This window comes from Anthonomus grandis, chromosome 5 (genome assembly GCF_022605725.1).
Source record: "Anthonomus grandis grandis chromosome 5, icAntGran1.3, whole genome shotgun sequence".
NCBI lineage: Eukaryota > Metazoa > Arthropoda > Insecta > Coleoptera > Curculionidae > Anthonomus > Anthonomus grandis.
Genome location: NC_065550.1, coordinates 17402317 through 17422023, shown reverse-complemented (window position 1 = coordinate 17422023; position 19707 = coordinate 17402317). Strand labels below are relative to the sequence as shown.

The 19707-nt window shown below is 31.8% G+C and overlaps 1 protein-coding gene across 2 annotated transcripts; it reads left to right on the top strand.

Annotated features, from left to right (window-relative positions):
• Positions 1 to 557: 557 nt before the first annotated feature.
• On the top strand, positions 558 to 18758 carry LOC126736376 (importin subunit alpha-7). Of its 2 annotated transcripts, none has more exons than XM_050440702.1 (7): positions 558 to 699; positions 1097 to 1486; positions 1550 to 1675; positions 11226 to 11320; positions 11408 to 12010; positions 12072 to 12247; positions 15257 to 18758. In XM_050440702.1, the coding sequence occupies exons 2-7, from the start codon at positions 1097 to 1099 to the stop codon at positions 15445 to 15447; spliced, it is 1581 nt and encodes a 526-aa protein (XP_050296659.1). In that variant the 5' UTR covers positions 558 to 699; the 3' UTR covers positions 15448 to 18758. The 2 variants fall into 2 exon arrangements, with proteins under 2 accessions (XP_050296659.1, XP_050296660.1); XM_050440703.1 differs by having other exon boundaries at positions 631 to 763.
• The last annotated feature ends 949 nt before the right edge of the window (positions 18759 to 19707 follow it).

The following is a 19707-nucleotide window of genomic DNA, read 5'->3' as shown; positions in this document are numbered from 1 at the left end:
ACAAATAAAATATTATTTAGGAAAAAAAATCGTTTTTAGAGGTTTGCAACCATTTCAAATCGATATAGATGTTTACCATTTATATAAAAAAAGTTTAATCCAAATTCTTTGGGAGTTTTAGAAGTTATAATTGTTTATATTTTTTAACATACAATTAAATAATTTTTTATTAAAAAACTTTCCTTTGTAGAGGTTTGCAACTATCTAGAATCGGTTTAGATATTTATTATATATTATAGAAAAAAGTTTTATCCAAATTCTTTGGGAGTTAAGAGCTTTTTTCTTTTCTTTAACATTTGACTATTTATTTAATTTTCACAAAAAAAAAAACCTTATTTTATAGAGGTTTGTGACCACTATAATATAAATCAATTTAGTTTATCAATATCATTGTTCATATCTGGACAAAAAATTATTAAAATCCCTTGGAATTTCAGAAGATACGGGCATTATATCAATTAAATAATAGCGAGCACGGGCTATAAATAGGTCGCTGGCAAACTTCATATGCTGCGTTCTCAATCTGAATATCGATCGGACGCCAGCTTCAATGAACACATCTCCATCCCTACTAAAATCATCATCTGTCATCTGCCAGTGTGCTCAATATTTGACAGGTGACATTGGACATTCGTTTTCTTTTCGAAGTTTTGTCGAAAAAGAATCAGAGAATCGAATTTGTGACTCTACTTTTCCAAGGTAATAAAATAGAAAAATTCAGTTTTAAAACTTTAATAAGATATTAAGTAATATCTTAATTAATGTAAGTACATTGCCTTTCTTGCTTTTGCTTAATTTATAATGTATAGGTGAAATATATCCGTCATGTCTTTAAGGTACTCCATAACTCCGTGTATAATATTTTCTTTTTCTTAATTTTTATCTAGCAAATAATACCATACGAACATCATATTAGTGATTATAACATGACTCCTGCTATTTATAGTTTATTTTCTTTGTGTTTATCAACTCCCCTTAAAATGTAAATTTTGGTTCCGATTAACAATATTTCTAGGTGCACAACTTATATTAGTTATATACCTATTGCATACAAACACAAATTTATACTTGTTAAGTATAGCTTATAATTTTGTAGATGTCTGGATCAGCTCACAAGCATCGCTACAAAAACCAAGCCCTAGATAGTGTGGAGCTCCGTAGAAGGAGAGAAGAAGAGGGCATCCAACTTAGAAAACAAAAGAGGGACCAGCAGCTTAGCAAAAGGAGAAATGTCAATATCAATCAAGTTGTGCCTGATGATGACCCCCTTGAAAGTGATATGTCATCCCCCAACTTACCTGTTATTACCCAAGATATGGTACAAGATTTGTACAGTGCAGATCCTGCCAAACAGTTGGCAGCCACCCAGAAGTTTAGAAAGCTTTTGAGTCGAGAGCCTAATCCTCCTATAGATGAGGTTATTCAAACTGGCATTGTGCCTCTATTCGTTGAGTTCTTACAAGATACAACAAACTGCACATTGCAGGTAATCAAATATTGAATATTTTTAATCAAAAATCCCATTTTGGTTACCTTGATTGTATTTTAGTTTGAAGCAGCATGGGCCTTGACAAATATTGCATCAGGAACTTCTCAACAGACTCGGATGGTCATTGATGCAGGAGCTGTACCAATTTTTATTGCTCTACTTGGAAGCCAGTTTGAAGATGTTCAGGTAAGAAAGACAGACTTATTTCTACTTGCTCCTTGTATATATTTTAAGTGAAGATTTTGTCTTGTATATAAAATATTTAATATTTGTTGTCTTGTACAACATAATATTTTAAAAAGATGTTGATTATCTTACTAGCTTCCAAATTGATTGCTGCTAGTAAAATTGCTCAAAAAAGAAGTAGAAAATCATCTTGTCTTAGAATAGTATATTTTTTATTCTAAAATATGTTTGTTATTGTTGTATATTTGTTACAAATAAATTTATATTTTAACATTAAAAGTTGATAAGATAAAAATAACAGCTACATATACAGTGCATCTGTAAAGTAGAGGATAAATGAAATAGACCATTTCACCATTTCTGAAAAAAATGCCCAAACCCATCGATTTTAATATTGGGTTTAGGGTTTTTCTATGTGGAAATTAAATATTTGTTTGTTTGTTTATTTAGTCAAAAACTAATACAATAAGGTTACTTAATAATTATCATATTACATTTTTAAAAAAGAATTGAATAACTAACAAACACTATACAATTACCACAAATATATGTATAATATACAAACAAAATAAACAAACCAGACAAAACATGATTTTTTTTTAGAAATAAGTGGTTTATTATACTAAATTTATGATTAAATAATGTTTACAAGCCCTTTTAAAAAACTTTATACTACTTTTGATTTCTATTGGCAACATCTTGTTTAGACCATTAAAAAGTAATGAATTTTGAGCATGTTCTTGAGAAGCTCTTGTACTCAAAAGGAGGTAGTTCAGTTGTTTAATGCAACTCATGCTGATCAGTCGCCTCAAACTCAAGAATGCTTTATTGTCAATATAAACATAGAAGTTGTAGACAAAGCCAATAGACTGTACATTAAAGGAATAAAAACGAGAAACTAATTTAAAATAAAATAAAATTATATAAAACTTTGAAAAATACTTAAATGCTAATCATTAAAAAATTCACCTAAACTATAGTACGCTTTACTAGCAAGAAATATTTTCGCCCTTGTATGTAGTCTTTTTTCAGTCTTAAGTTGTCTTATTTCTAATGGAAGTTTCTTAAACAGCTTTCTACCTCCATATATGATAGAGTTACAGAAAAGTTCAAAATGAGGAATGGGTAGCCTTAACAAATAATTTTGTCGCATATTATAGTGGCTTCCTAAGTGGAGTTCCTGTTTATAATTTCTAAAAACTAAGCAAACTGTTTCCAAAATAAAAATACAATATAAACACAGGGTTAAAATATCAATATTGCGGAGGGTTGTTGGGTGGGTTCTGACCCCACCCAACAACCCTCCGCAATATTGAAGATATTGGGTCACAAACACGAAATTAAAATATTATGACTTACAAAAAGCAGGTGACATGAGTCATGAGGCTTGGCCCCACATAGATATCTAATTGCCCTTTTCTGGAGTACACACACTGAACTAAGAAGTGAATTTGAACATGAACCCCAAAAGCAAATTCCATATCGAAGGTGCGACTCAATAATCGCGAAGTATGCAGATCTGGCGATGGAGAAATTAAGACTGGTGGCAATAACCCTTAGGGCGTAGCAGCCTGATGAGACTTTTCTACATACATTCACAATATGGTCTTCAAATTTAAGGAACTTGTCTATGGAAAGACCCAAAAACTTACTGAACGGTGGCATGGTGATGGCTTCATTATTTAAACATATATCATTTGTATTACATTTAAAATTAAGGATGGTAGCATCATCATCATCATCATATCATCGGCAAACAATGTAAATTTGCCAGTTACCTGCAGTTGTGGCAGATCGTTCACATAAATGAGAAAAAGTAAAGGACCAAGTACTGATCCTTGCGGAACACCCACATATAAGTTCCTTAGAGATACCACCATTAAATTTGACAGCCTGGACACGATTTGATAAGTAGGAACGAAACCACTCAAGGGCAGTTCCTCTGAAACCATAGAGCTCCAGTTTCATTAGCAGCACTCTGTGACTCACGCAGTCAAATGCCTTGGACAAGTCACAGAATACCGCTGCTGCAACTTCACCAACATTCAGTCGGTTGTACAGGTGCTCTAGAAAGCTAAAGATAGCATCATTTGTGCTCACAGACTCACGAAAGCCAAACTGCTGAAGACTCAATAGGCCAAACCTATTTAAAAATGAAACCATCCTCACCGTAACGAGCCGTTCCACTATCTTGGCTAAAGTAGGCAATAACGCTATAGGTCTAAATTTTTTTTATTTTTATTTAGCTTTATTTCCAACAGGTTACATATACCCAGTTACAGGAAAATCAATTAAATATATAAATGTACGAATGCATGAATTGTATTAGATTCATGCAAATAAACTATAAAAGAACTATAAAAGAATTGCTATATAATAAAAAAAAAAAGTAGTGAACTTGAGAAAATAAATAATAAAAAATCAACACTAAATTAGGATAAGAATCAAGAATTAATTTAAATCAAAAGACCAAAAAAAAATATGAGTAAATAAATGTATTCAAGCTAAAAACTATATAACTAAAAACTAAATAACCTGGCCTCCCCCACCGACCATACGCAGGTGATTCAAGATAAGTGCCAAATCGTCATGGTGAATGTCACAAGAATCAGCAAAAGTTAGAGTTAGCTAAAGTTACAAGGACAGTCGCGATAGCCACCCTTGTAAAGAGGAACAATCATTGCTCCTTTTAAGCGCTCTGGGAAAACTCCAAACATAAATGAAAAGTTAATTGACTCTGCCAAGACTTGCAAAGCAACAAGAGGTAAAGCAGACAATATTTTAAGAGAAAGCCCATCCCAACCTGATGAACTCTTATTCTTAATATTAACCATTAACTGTTTAAGCTCTTCTACACTTGTGGGGGCAAAAAAGAAAGATTCGGCTTCTACCACATTGCTGAGATAGCTCCTGGGATCTATTTTTTGTGAGAGATTGGCTGCAAGGTTACTAGCAATATCACAGTAGAAGGAATTGAGGACATTGGAATCTAAGGTACTTGGAATAACCAAGACATTATTTTTGCCCCTTAGCTCATTTAAAATCTTCCAAGACTCTTTTGCTCTGTTGGAGGAATTATTTATCCTTAGTGAAAGCAGGTCCACTTAGCCATTTTGATTGAGTTTCTGTAAGTCTTGCGGTATCTGTTATAATAATTTAAAAATGTTGCATTGTTCATAGCATATTTCCTAATGTAAAAAAGGGAGCGCAAATTTTTGCCAGATACTCGTAAACCCTTAGTATACCAAGGTTTTCTATTTCATTTCTTAATATTGACAACAGGAAAAGCAGTGTTAGCCTATTAGCTAAACTATGGTAAGCAGAGTTGAAGCAAAGTTTCATGAATTCAGGCATGTTCGGGATACTCAAAAAGCTGGTCTATGAGTTTTTACAGAAGAAATAAGAGGAATGATTTATCTTGCAGTATTTCTGGCCGTAATATTCAGTATTGCAGCACAATAAAGGACCTTGGGATATGGTTTGATGAACAACTAACCTTTAATACACACATTAATAATATATTCTTAAAGTTCTCCAGGGTTCTTGGCTTTGTGGTTCACAAGTGTAGGGCTTTCTCACTGGAGAACTCCAAGAGAGCTTATATCTCATTTGTAGTTTCTCTGCTTGATTATGGTTCAATGGTTTGGTCGCCATTTTACATGAACAGCTGTTTAACTTTGGAACGGGTTCAAAATAAGTTTGTTAGATTTTATCTGTTTAAGCTAAATATGAGAATCCCTGATAATCGTATATATGACCATGCATTGAAGATGCTAAATCTAAAAAAAATAAAACAAAGATGTTTACATTCAGATCTTATTTTTATATTTAAGTTGTTAAATGGTCATATAAATTGCCTGAACTTCTGAAGATGATTTTCTCTAAGGTGCCAACTAGAAAGCTAAGACATAATCGTTTATTTTCCCTGCCTTTTCATGACACTAATTATGCATCCCACTCTCCGATTGAGAGGACTTTAAGATTGTTAACTCAGGTGAAGTGGATATTTTGGGCATTACATTGTCTCAGTATATTCATTTATGGGTTGTAGTTAAGTTATTAGAGCCAAATCAGTGTTAATGAAAATTTAATAGTTTATTATTGTGGTTAGGTTAAATGAATTATTAATGTTATATTATTCTTTTTTGTAATGAGGTTGATCCCGTATAATAATAAATAAATAAATAAAGTCCTAAGTTACAGATTAATTAAGCCTTAAATTTAAAACAGAAGATGATATAACTTAAAAATAATTAACAGATTTGATATAAAAAAGAAACAAGAACAATCATAAAACATCTACTGTCCATAAAGTATTAAAAAAAGCAAAGTATCACCCTTATGAAATATTCATACTTCAAGAGTTATCGGAAGATGATTTTGATCGCCGAAATAAATTTAGTGAGCAAATGCAGCAATTATGTAATGATAAGAATAATTTTGTAAAACGGATAATGTTTTTTGACGAAGCAACGTTTACTCTAAACGGCCATGTTAACAGACAGAATTGTCGATAATGGGCGACCGAAAACCCTTCTTGGTTCACAGAATTTCGTACACAACACCCTCAAAAAGTCAGTGTGTGGTGCGGTTTAGTAGAAGGAAGAGTTTTAGGACCTTACTTTTTTGATGACACTCTAACTGGTGGAAGGTATTTGGACTTTCTTCAAAATCTTATCCCCGCTCGGATAACTTTGTTTGTAGGTAGACGAGGTTTCATTGAATGGCCACCCAGATTGCCAGATTTAACTCCCCTTGATTATTTTTTATGGGGATACTTAAAAAGTAAAGTGTATGTCACTAAACCAGCGAGTTTAGAAGATTTAAAAGAACAAATACGCCAGGAAATTTAAAATATTACTCCAGATGTCATTGACAACGTTCAAAAAGAATTTTTAAATCGCCTTGGTTATTCTCAAGTTGTTAATGGTGCTCAATTTGAACATTTAATTTAGATAGGTATTTCTTTAATTTTACATTTTATCATCATTTTTTGTTCAAAATTGCTTATGTAATCACTATTCATTTGTATCATATCCTTTGTAAAAAAATGCGTTCTTTCTGATTCTGCATTAAACAATGTTGGTTTCCATTTAAAAAACATATTGATGACGTCATTTTTTTTTAAGTGGCTCTGTATATTTAATTTCAACGTAGAAAAACCCTAAACGAAATATTAAAATCTACTGATTTGCAATGAATGCATTGAAAGTTTTAATTTTTAATCAAGTAATTACGGAAAAATTGTTTTCATTGCATTTTTTGACTTAAATCTTTTACACGCCTATTTAAACTGTCCCATTAAAACCATTAATTTTGGCATTTACTTTAGTTAGTACCAGAGTTAGTGAGACAGTCAGTAAAACTTTAGATTGAAAACATTGCAAATCCTATCAGCATTAGTGAATGTTTCCTCACTTATATGTGATATAAGAGACTGTTTGATGTACTTGCTATATTCTTCAATATATTATAAGGACATTTACTAACACTGTAACAATCTTTAAGTAACATTTTATACTAAAGTAGTTTATATGTTTATGGCAGGTTTTTCTAATTTTTGTTTTGGAAATACTAAGTTTCCAAAGAATGGGGCCAACATGTCATTAGAATTGCATGCCTTATAAATATCATCCCAGTTCTTACATTCCAGTAATGAATAAAAGTGTTGTTCATTTACTTCTAAAAACCATCTATGTATACAAGATTTTATATTTCTAACAGAAATATAGAAAAATCAGATTGAGGACCACAATACTGGCTTGCGACTGCATACATGAATTATTTGCTATAAAACTACTAGCACAGTATTCAAAAATCTGATCTATGCTATCAACTAAATGATGTCATAGATAAAGCAGTGGCATTAAATAGTAGGGTTCCTCTACCTCTTAAAGAATTGCAAAATTAATTGAAAGATTTTTGAAAATTATCAATGCTGAATACCTCCTGCTGTATTCATACAATGCTCATACATTAACACTCCATGATACTAGTTTTCAATAATAAATTGCTCAAGTTTCAAACTTTGATAGCATGCATATAGTATGTTAAGATGGAAGATATATAGAAGATATGTCTTTTTGTGACTCCCTGCATGGGGTGTAGGGAGGTACTTTTATTAGAAATATAGAGAATTATTGGTTTTATTATGGTAGTAATTACAGGTCGATCTATGAGAAAGTCTATTATGTGTAGCCAGAAGGAAGGGCTAAGTAGTTCATCATTTATCTCATGATCAACAGCAACTTTAAAGGTTTTGTGTCAATTTGGTATTTGTCCATACATATAGTGGGTGGTTAATATATGTGATTCAATAGTTAGATATTAATAGCCAGCATTTTTGCTATTTAGTTGAGTTTTGTATTTGGTTCATTACATTAAGTTGATTTGCTTCCGCAATGGTTGCAGGTACTTATCATAATGGATCCTATGACTATTCCTTCGTCTTTGAACTTAGAACAATTGGTTTCTCTGCGACAAATGCTGGATTCATTTAGTTTGCATGGGTTGCTTTGATGTTGGATTCAGAATGACTGGTGTTGAAGGCTGGCTGTTTGTGATTGTATATGTAATATTCTTAAGTCTTATTTCTTCACTGGGTTCTGCCGCTGTAAATAGAAATTTTATATTTGCAATACTGTTGCGTTTACTTGTTCAGTTATTTTATGTGAATAATTAGGTGGTAACTTAGAGTGCTCTATACATGCTCTTTTCATCCATAATCTAATTCATAAATGTTTATATTTGTGAAGCTGTTTGATATCACCCTCCTGGCTCTTGGTTTCTCTTTCCTGAGTTGAATTGTTGAAACTACCAAGCTCTTGTTTAATGATGTTAGTTTTCCCTGCAGCATAAAAAGTGGTTTTGAACAAATTTGAGCATGTGTGAAATTTCCCTTTTACCAATAATATTAGTTTTTTTCACATTTAGTTAGTTAGTAATTTTATTTAATTTAAGCTGCAAAATAAAATTCAAAATATATGCTTAGAAAGTTCCCATTAACTTATTTTTTAAACTAGTTGCATATAATGTAATGGTCAAAATAAAAGTTATTATTGATTCTGTCTATATTTTTTCTTTAGCAAAATAATAAAACCTGAAATAAAAATTTTACTAAAATTAGCAGAGCTTTAACCAAAACATTGAATTGCATAAAATTATCAAAGCTCAATTACAAAGTTAGCTTGATTCCAAATAGGTATCTAAAAAACATTAAAATTTTATATATTACTGTATTTGAGAAAAATGGAAAAAAAATTAAAAAATTATCTACTTGAAAAGCTTTTTATTAACTGTTTCTCTTACGGTATTCTTAATTATGCAATAATGGAGCACGTTTCCGAAAAACTCACAGTTTTAGTTATTATAGAATAGTTAGTAACCATATATCAACAACCAAATGAATTAGTAATACTAATAGGTCTTTCATTTTCACGTTTTCTCTATTATTATCACTTTTTACATATTGAACATAATAAAGTAATAAATTAGGAGCAATAAATAAGCTGAAATCAGATTGAAATCGAATTTTACCTACATACTAATTTTATATTTACAAAATACTATTTTATTATATTATTACTTAAATTATTTTGATTATTAAACTAAAATATTGTGATAATATTGAATAATTAAATAATAGATACTATAGCTATTAAAAAAACAAAAATTAACTTTGGCTAGTATATTATAACCATATTATACAGGGTGACAATTTGAAAACGAACAGCATTTAATATTGCCTCTACCAATGATAGTATGAAAATTAGGCGAAACACGTCAATTTACATATCAAGGAGGTTAATTTTTAAGGCATTTGTTGTCTTGTTACTTTCAGCCCCTATTTCTTACCATTTTTGTGTTTCTTATAAAATTCTACATAAACTGCAATTATCTTTTTTTCAAAATCGTCACCTCACAAATGAGTGAAATGTAATGTAATATCTAATTTTAAAACGAATTGCATTCATCGCCTCATAGCACTTATTAAATGACTCCTATGACTCCCACTATGTCCCTTCGTAAAGTTGCACATCAAATTGGACTGTCGCGTGAGTCAGTCAGGAAAGTATTGAAGCTTCACAAAGTTCATCCATGCAAACTCCCTAATTACTCAAGAATTAGGGGATAATAACCCAGACCGACGTATTGAGTTTTGCGATAATTATGACGGACAAGATTATTACTCAGCCCACGTTAATAAAGAATATCTGTTTCAGTGACGAATCCACTTTTTACTTAAATGGCAAAAAAAACAAACAAACCTGTCGTTATTGGAGCAACTTCAACTTCCTAACATTCTTAGAAAGGGACATATGCAATACCCTCAAAAATTAAATGTTTGGGCAATAGCATCATCAGTCCCCTTTTCATCAATGGAACTCAAAATGGTGAAATTTATTCAGAAATGTTCAGACACAACTATAGAACCTCTTATAGTTCATGAAGTGGAAAATCAAAGGGACGCCAATGGAAATGTTGCTCTAGATAAACATTTATTGCACTTCCTACAGGGCGTAGCGCCTCCGCATTAAGTACGCCCAGTAAGAGAGTGGTTGCATAATCATTACCCAGAGCAGTGGATTGGTAGGAGGGGATCCATAGAATTGCCACCTAGGTCACCAGATCTGACACCTCTGAATTTTTTCTTATGGGGTCACTTCCGTTTTATTTAATACTCAACCAGATTCAGTTCAACAATTGCAACAAAGAATTGTACAGGAGTGTAGAACTATTTCACTTTAAACTCTTCAAAACGTCCGAGAACAGTTTGAATACCGGCTGTACTTGTGCTAGAAGAATGGAACCCATTTTGAACAATTCGTAAAGTAGTAAAGATAAAGTTTCCAATATATCATTATCCTAATTTTTCAATATAAAATACATTTCACTTATTTGTGAGGTTAAGTCAGAATTTTGATAAAAAGTTAATTCAGTTTATGTTGAATTTGATAATGAACACAAAAATGGTTAAAAAAAATAGGGTTTGCCATTTAAAATTTTAGGGGTAGGTGGGGATCAGGAGGTTGAAAGTAACACGACAACAAATGCCTCAAAAATTTTCCCTCTTGATTAGTGTTGTGAGCAATGGAACGTTCCCGTTTATTCTCGAAGAACGTTCGCGAACGTTCACGACTTTTTTTGTGACGTTTATTCTCAAGAGCACGAATGAGCATGAATCCGAAAGTTCCCCAAAAATGTGAACGTTCCCATAGCGTTAAAGAGTCAAAGTATAAGCTCAAATACCGGCCAGCCAAACACCTCTACCAATTTAATGGAACCGAAATCAAAAAAAAAAAAAACTCACTACCAAATCTGGGGCTGAAATTAATACTATTAAAGATGATTCTTCTGAGTCTGACGAGTCTGAATTTGTATATATTTTATTTATATATATATTATGACATATTATAACCTTATCTTGATTTATAAACCAATTTATTACATTCTTTATATAACATTGAAAAAAATTCATATAAATTATATAGAAACACTCATTCTTGTTACATGTAATCTTTTTCTAAGAAAATTTTAAAATTATTTACAGGAACAAGCCGTGTGGGCTCTTGGGAATATAGCAGGAGATTCCCCAGGATGCAGAGACCATGTCTTAGACTCTGGCATACTAATGCCTCTATTACAGTATGTACCTACATATCTAAACACTACCTTTTTTGTAATGTAAAATTTTGTTAGCCTTCCTAATAAATATTATCTTTGCACTTGTAGATTATTGGAAGAAAGTACAAGCACAAGATTAACAATGAAAAGAAACGCCGTTTGGGCTTTATCAAATCTATGCAGAGGCAAAAATCCACCTCCTGATTTTGCAAAGGTATCTCCTTGCCTCCATATTTTGGCCCGCCTTCTCTTCCATACAGACCCAGATGTTTTATCAGATGCCTGCTGGGCCCTCAGTTATTTATCTGACGGTCCCAATGATAAAATTCAGGCTGTTATCGATGCAGGGGTCTGCAGAAGGCTTGTGGAACATTTAAATTCCACTCATCCGAACGTAGTTTCCGCAGCGCTCAGAGCTGTCGGCAATATTGTGACAGGAGATGATGTACAGACACAGATAATATTAAATTGCCAGGCGTTGCCTTGCCTATTACATTTGCTCTCTTCTTCCAAGGAAAGTGTCAGGAAAGAGGCTTGTTGGACCATTAGTAACATCACTGCGGGCAATAGGTCACAGATTCAGGCTGTTATAGATGCCAACATATTTCCCGTTTTGATTGAAGTGTTATCAAAAGGAGATTTTAAAACGAAAAAAGAGGCCGCTTGGGCTATTACAAACGCTACTAGCGGTGGTACACCAGATCAGATAAGGTAATTTTTTTATCTTGACTACTTTTTTTAAATTTATCTAAGTAACTGGTTCTGTTTTTAGGTATTTGGTTAATCAGGGATGTGTAGGTCCTCTCTGTGATTTGCTGACAGTAATGGATACTAAGATCGTTCAAGTGGCATTAAATGGGCTAGAAAATATCTTACGGTTAGGAGAACAGGAAGTGAAGCCCCATTCTGGCACTAATCCTTATGCAGTTTTAATAGAGCAATGTTATGGTAAGTACTTTCTCAATTATTATACTTTTGGTTTCTATACAGGTAAGAATTACTGTTAAATAATCATATAAAAATGTTGAGCATTAACATTTTGTGACATTTGGGTGAAAAATACTTATAAAATTGTTGGTTATATTTGAACTTTAAATGTATATATTTTTTTTCAAAGTACCAATAGCAAAATCATGGAAACTACAGTAACTATATACTTTTATATTAAATACGAGGAAGAAACAAAATAAGCGGCAATTTCGTCATAACTCCTTTAGTTCTGAATATTTTTACACTAAATCTTGATGGCCTTCAAAGTATTCTCTACTGACAACAACGCATTTTTTCAAACGATCCTTCCATTAGTCAAAAGATTTTTAAAATGTACTTATTGGGATGTTCTTTAGACGTTTCAGCGATTCTCTTTTAACTCTACCATGCTATAACACTTTCCTTTTATGTCTATTTTGAGTCTGTAGAATAAAAAAGAAATCCCAGGGGCCTAGATCCGGCGACTAGATGGAAAAAGGTGTAATGCCGTTTTTCGTCAGAAACTTCTTTAAGGAGAGGGTGGGCTAGCGTGTAGATGGAAGAACCAGTCACCTATGTGAAAATCTTCCCTTTTTTCTGGATACTTTTCTTTAATCTTTTAAGTCTGTCTGCCTTCACATATCGAAATTTTTTTGGGATTACGTTAGCCAGCTGTGCTTTACTAGCTTGACTCTGGTTTTACTTAGGTTTTTACACAGTAGCAACTTTAAGTATTATAATACTTTCCGCGATTGTTTTCACCACCAGGAAACAATATTTTACAGCGGCGCCTTGCTGTCGACAATCTGCTAATACGTTTTCTGTGAAGTAAAAAATGGTTTTTACTAAAACAATGTTCACGGGTTGAGCACTCGTGCGACACAACTTTGCATACTAACTCAGGAAGAATAAATGTAACAGATACCCAGTCGAACTTCTGGTTCTCCCCATCAAAGTCCAATTGCCATTACTTTTGCGTCCTCTGTCATAACAAATATCTACCTTTTAAAGAAGTCACAAGATATAAAAATACATACACATACAATAATACTAAAAAAGACATGCAAATATCATGAAGTTATTCTTCTATTTGGATTTTTAATTGACAAAGATGTTTAATTAATGTCAATATCAGGGCCATATCTATTAAACAAAGAACACATTTTGTATATAGGAGAAGTATTATTACGGAAAAATTAAAAATTAATACGGAGAAATTAATAAAAAAGTCTTCTTTGATGTGGTAGTTCCTGGAATCAAAAGAAAATTTAATTTCAGAGAAGATATCATGACATTCTACTCAATTTCTAATAATTTGAATGTGGAAGAGTATACATGATTTGATTCTTTTGTTTTCCGTTAATCAGCTAAATGGCTGACGAAATAAAGTAATGTTAAATTACAATAATTGTAAAATTTCATTTTTTAGTGAAAGACAATGGGGGTTTTTGCCAGGTAGATCTACTGCACAAACGATAAGAGCAACTGTGTCTGACATCATTGAGGGCTTGGAGGAGGGGTATTATAGGTCTCTATCAGTATACAATATTTCAAAGCCATTTGACTGCATTAGTCATGATATTCTCATACAAACATTAGATTGCCTTGGTTTTTCTAAAAATGTTTTAGCCCTTTTTCGTTCCTATCTCTCTGATAGAAAGCAGAGAGTTTTAGTTAACAATAAATTATCAAATTCGTTATCAAAGAAGCATGGGGTGCCCCAGGGCTCCGTTTGTTTTCTTTATTTATATAAATGACTTACCATCATATTTACTTGTTCACCATTTATTTGCAGATGACACAAACATGGTTTGTAAAGGAAAATCTAAGCCTGATTTAAATTCTGCAATTTTATTAGCCAATGAGCGGTCCCTAGATTTGTTTTTGACAATAAAGCATATGATTGATTGATTGTTTTATCGCATATCGCATAGTGATTTATTTCACTCGAAATTGTTATATAGTATCAATCTCTGGGGTGGTTCTTCTGACGCATTGAGAATTTTTCACATGCAAACAACAGCTGTATGAATTATGGCACACTTTGGACCATTTAGAGTCATGCCATAACATCTTTCCCCTCTTGGGAATAATGACATTGCTTTCAGCATTAATTTTGTATACGTTGTTGGAGAGTCATGCAAATTGTTCCAAATTTCATAACTAGTTCACCATCTGGAATTTCCACCCGCGGATCTGACAATTTAAGAATCCCAAATGCCACGTTATAGGTTAAATAAAAGCATTAAAAATAGTTTAAATGTCAATCTATAATAAATTGCCTATTGAGATAAAATTGCTAAAGAACCAAATCTTCAAAAGTACCATCAAGCGCATTTTAATTACCACCTCATTTTATTAAACTGATGAGTTTCTGAGTCATAATTTTTAACAAGCGTGTCAACATATTTATTGTGTTACCTGTTCGAATATTATGTGTCGTATAATTTTTTATATTTACTTACAGTTTCTTCTGCCTTCTGTATTTTTTTTTTACTTTTGACTTGCTACAAATACTTTGTATAACGTAGTTAAATAAATAAACCCCAAACTTTCAATATACAGAGTGTTTTTTTTTATATTGCGATCAAATTCCTTAGTTAAAACCAAATAAAAAAGTTCCTATCAACATAATATATCATAGTTGTCTTAAATTTTGCACCTCAGGGTGATAAAGTTGTAAGAAAAAAAAAACATTTTTTTGACATAGAAACTTGTTTTACTTATATCAGTCAAAGAAGCACGTCCCTGAATTTTCTCGCAATACTAAAACTCCTGTCCCCCCAAAATCAATAGCCTAATTTAACAAAACTGTATCAATCTCTGTATGGCATGTTTTTATAATATACAGTTTCTGGTATTTTATTCTTTTTTTTTTTTGAATAAATAAGAATTAATTCCGTAGTAAATTAAATCAAACTGAATAGAAACATCACAGGCCAGATTATATTATCAATTAAGTTAAAACGAGATATATTTTATTTTCAGGTCTTGACAAGATAGAATTTCTACAATCTCACGAAAATATGGAAATCTACCAAAAAGCTTTTGACATAATCGAACATTTCTTTGGAACGGAGGAAGAAGACGTAAATATAGCGCCTACCGTAAATCCCAGCCACGAAGAGTACGAGTTTAGTTCTGATCAGTCAGTGCCCATGGGCGGGTTTCAATTCTAAAAACCGAACACAAAATAGAGTGCATCCAATTTACCTCTGGGATTTTCAGCAGCTAGGTTTTATCCCATATAATATCCCAATTAAATAACGCGTATACGTTAATTCAATGTTGATGTGCTGTTTAATACCTTAGGACGGTTATTATCCCATAGAATAGAGAAGAACCAAAACAGTCCTTGCACATTTAACGGTTTTGGAACGAGTTGATGTTTATTTTCAATATTTTTGTTTGCGGAATATCGGGTTTTTATTTATTTATTTAGTGCCAGTAAAAGTGTATAAGAATAACGCATAAAAGTTACAGGGTACTTTCGCAGATACGTTTTTTACAAAATTTGTTTTTGTTTGTGGTTAGTCATATCCTTATTTTATAGAAATTTTTGAACATTGGTTTAGATTTATGTGCAAGTAACTGATATTATATCTAGTTTAAAAAGAGATTAACCCTCGGACAGGCGCGCAGACTGTCTGAGAAGCACAGTCTGCGCGCAGTACAGTACTTTTATTTAAATCATAAATTATTTCAACCATTTTAAATATTGATAAATAGACATTAAAGTATAACTTATTGGCTATTAAGAATACCTTTCTTTCCCGTACTTTTTTACCATAATTGCATTTTGTCATACAACAAAATATTTAATATTTGCTTTAAAATGTTTATTACATTGGGACGGATGAAAGCCGGGATTTATGGCAACTTAAATGATCAGTAATTGATCATAATAAAAATGTACGTAATTTTTGATAATTCGATCTTGAAAGGTGCAGAAATGGATTGGAATTCTTGCCAAACTTTACTTTTATAACAGTGATTTATTTTCGGCCGTATGTACAAAAATGTGTTCTTCATTTCTGGATGTACTTGCATGCTTTTAATAATTTTGTTTTCCACAATAAAATTCTTGCACACAAAAATGTAAAAGTCCACTTTTAACGTTCATATTTCGCTATCCTAAATGACACTTGGAATTGAACTATTTTTTTGATTCTTCAAAATAAGTGTTCAAAAATTCTGTAATATGAGTCAAGTATACAAGTATTCTCAAGAAACCTATAAAAAATCGATTCGCTGCATTTTGAGAGATACAAAAATTGTTTGAAAAAATTCAATGCTCAAAAGTTATCAGAAAATTATTTTTTTTTTTTAATTTGCAAATTCAGTAACCTAAGGTTAATGTTAGGCATTATATTAATTCATATCGTGTGTTTTATATTACCCCTTAATAATTCGCTAACGCAGTTTCATCAAAAATATCCCAAATAAAGTTTATAGATAATTTCTAGATCTGCTTTATAAAAATATTTTTACATATACAAGGGACATAACGTAGGTATAGACTATAGACAAGTTACCTTTTTTGATACAAAATAATTTTTTTCTTGCATTTTCGACTTCTACATAAAATCTATACCTAAATCCACTCGTTAAAAAAAAGTATAATCTTAACATTTGTTAATATTTAAAACATAAAAACACTTTTAACCAGTTACCTTTTATTAATTTTTAATAACTACTATTATACATCTCCATATTATACAGGGTGTTAAAAAATTCGGTGCACATATTTTCAGATCGTATTGCTAGAGTCAAAATAAAACTTTGCTTACCATAAACATACGTCCTAAAATGCTCCTCCTCAGAGCTACAGCAAATTGCTTGAGGAAAATCGATTATTTGGAGCCGTGACTACAGTTATCCGTAAAATCTCATGAAAATTTGCGAGTGCCCGTTTTTTGGGTGCTCCTTCCATTTTGCATCCCAAACAAGATGTAAATCGAATGTTAAGGGAGGATTCAGGGGGTCTTACTGTTCTGATGGCCCCTATTTTCTGTTACCGAAAAGAAAGTTAATAATCTAGCAACACCATCCACCAGTTATCCACGGAAAAACCTCAATTTTTGGTTCCTTGCATTTTTTCGATACAGTCATTTTTGAGAAGATTGAGGGTAAACGAAAGAGGAGCATTATTAAACCCGATTAAACTATCAAATTAGAAAAAACGAAGTGGGCCGTACCTGCTTTAATTTTTCTCAAATCAAATTAATTGTATTAAAGAAAGGCAAGAAACGATAATTTTAGATTTTTTCATTGCTAACTAGATGGTGTTCTAGATTTTCAAAATTAAGCCATCACAAGGGTAACCTCCTATGAATCTGTGTTTACATTTTGGGGCGGAAAATGTCAAGAGAACTCAAATAAAAATCGACTTGCAAATTTTCAAAAGATTTTACATATAAATGTACTCAGTGTTCCAAGTAAATGATTTTCTTCAAGCAATTTTCGCAGTCTGTAGCTCTGACGGGAACCATTTTAGGACACATGTTTATAGGAGACAAAAGTCTAATTTTGACTCCAACAGTACGCTCTTAAAATATTTGCACCGAAACACCCTGTATACATTTTCGTCGTGATGACCCCTGTACATGTAAAAATATTTTTATAAAATAGATTTTAAAGATTTCTATAAATTTTATCTGGAGACTTTTTGATAAAATTGTGTTCGCGAATTATTAGGTTAGTTCCGGGATTTTTGCACACAGCCTATGGGTGTGATGACTGTATTCGAAATCCCAAAGAATAAAATTACCGCTTGATATGATAATTAATTCGAAATAGATTCATCATTTTCAAATATAATTTTAGCAGCTCTTGTGTTGAAGACATACAAATTCTTACGTACATGGTCGGGCTCATGCATATCGGCGCGGCGTCTCAATGTAAAAAAGGCTACAGTAATGTAGAAGAAAGACTTAAAGACTACTTTAATAACTAGATTAAAAATTGTTGTATGTTGCGTTTAAAACGCGCTGCGCGTTCGTTCGAGGATCAATATGTCAGTGTTGCCTAACACATCCTATTTATTATATCTATCTGAGTTTTAACATACTGAGGAAATATTATTTTTACAATAACGCTTCAAGAGTTCACAAATGAATTGACAAAAATATGGTACACACGGTGCAACTAGAGAGTTGACTTTATTTTATTGACATGTAAAACAATTTTGTAGATTTGATTCTTAGGAAATGCAAATGCTTTCCTAATTCAGTTTTTATTCAGTACAAAAGATCTTCATTACTAAATATTTGACAGTGAATATTTAATTTCTTTAATCATCCCAAATGTTTGGTATTACATGCTGATATGGATAAAACTTAAGTCGTTACCTAAGTTATATTTGTGCAATTTGCTTAATAAATCCACATACGCATAAGAAATATTCTTTTCAGTGTGTTGTAAATACATACATGTGTAAAATTTAGTCAAAACTTTGTAAAATAGTTTGTAATATAAAATTATTAGCTTATTGCTGTTATTTTATTAATTTCACGTTATTCTATACAGTGTATTACCCTCACATTACCTTAAGTTTTGGGATACGCAAAGTGATACGTATAAGCGGCAATGAGACTATTTTTGCTGTGTTATGGGAAAATTTTGTATATTATCTTTCATATGTAAAGTTAATTGCCGCACAACAAACCATTTTACATTCTCTAACAAATATGTAAGATAGAATAGTGAAATTTTAATTATAAAATAACACCTCACCTATTACGGCCTTCTGACATTCTTGTGTTAAAACATTTAAAGCCTGGTCTTGTGTGCCACGACTATGGTAGAACGGTAACTGTTTAGTCAAGGAGGCTTTTGAAAAAATAGATTGAACTGGAGTGAACGATTAATAAGAAACATAATTTCTTAAAAGGAGGTCTTTTCTTCACAAAATAAAATGCCAATCGTTTTTTAAAAAGTTATGTGTTTCAATTTATGTTTTGTAATCAGCGAAACTAGGTGGCGTTCCGATGATTACTCCGATGAAGTCTCATCAAAATTCATCACTTTTGAATCATGATTGGCATTTTATTTTATGGAGAAAATACTTTCTTCTAAGAAAGTCTGCTTTATTAAAATGAAAATTTGTTAAACCTTTTTTTGGTTAATTTTTTTCAATTAGGGCTATAATAACTCGCCTACCGTTTAGAAAAACACTCATTATTAGTGATGTAAAATTCTCGAGCACGTTTAAAAGAATGTTTCCTGAGAACGATCGAGCATCAACGAGAATAAACAAGCATAAACGAAAAAACCTGAGAATTTAGGTTTGGGATGTGGTAAAGTATTCAAAAACTTATTTTTCATGATTTTTTCTCAAAATGGCTAGAAAAATGCTCAATATTCTCCTAATGCTTTGTAAAATACCGACACTGAATTATTGTTCTAACTTTATAAAAACCTTAACATCATAATATTCA

Bases quoted from the DNA above. Each gene is read 5' to 3' on its own strand.
- LOC126736376 (XM_050440702.1), top strand. From the start codon at position 1,097: ATGTCTGGATCAGCTCACAAGCATCGCTACAAAAACCAAGCCCTAGAT. The intron at 1,487-1,549 runs GTAATCAAATAT...ATTGTATTTTAG, and splicing joins CAACAAACTGCACATTGCAG to TTTGAAGCAGCATGGGCCTT. The intron at 11,321-11,407 runs GTATGTACCTAC...TTGCACTTGTAG, and splicing joins ATACTAATGCCTCTATTACA to ATTATTGGAAGAAAGTACAA.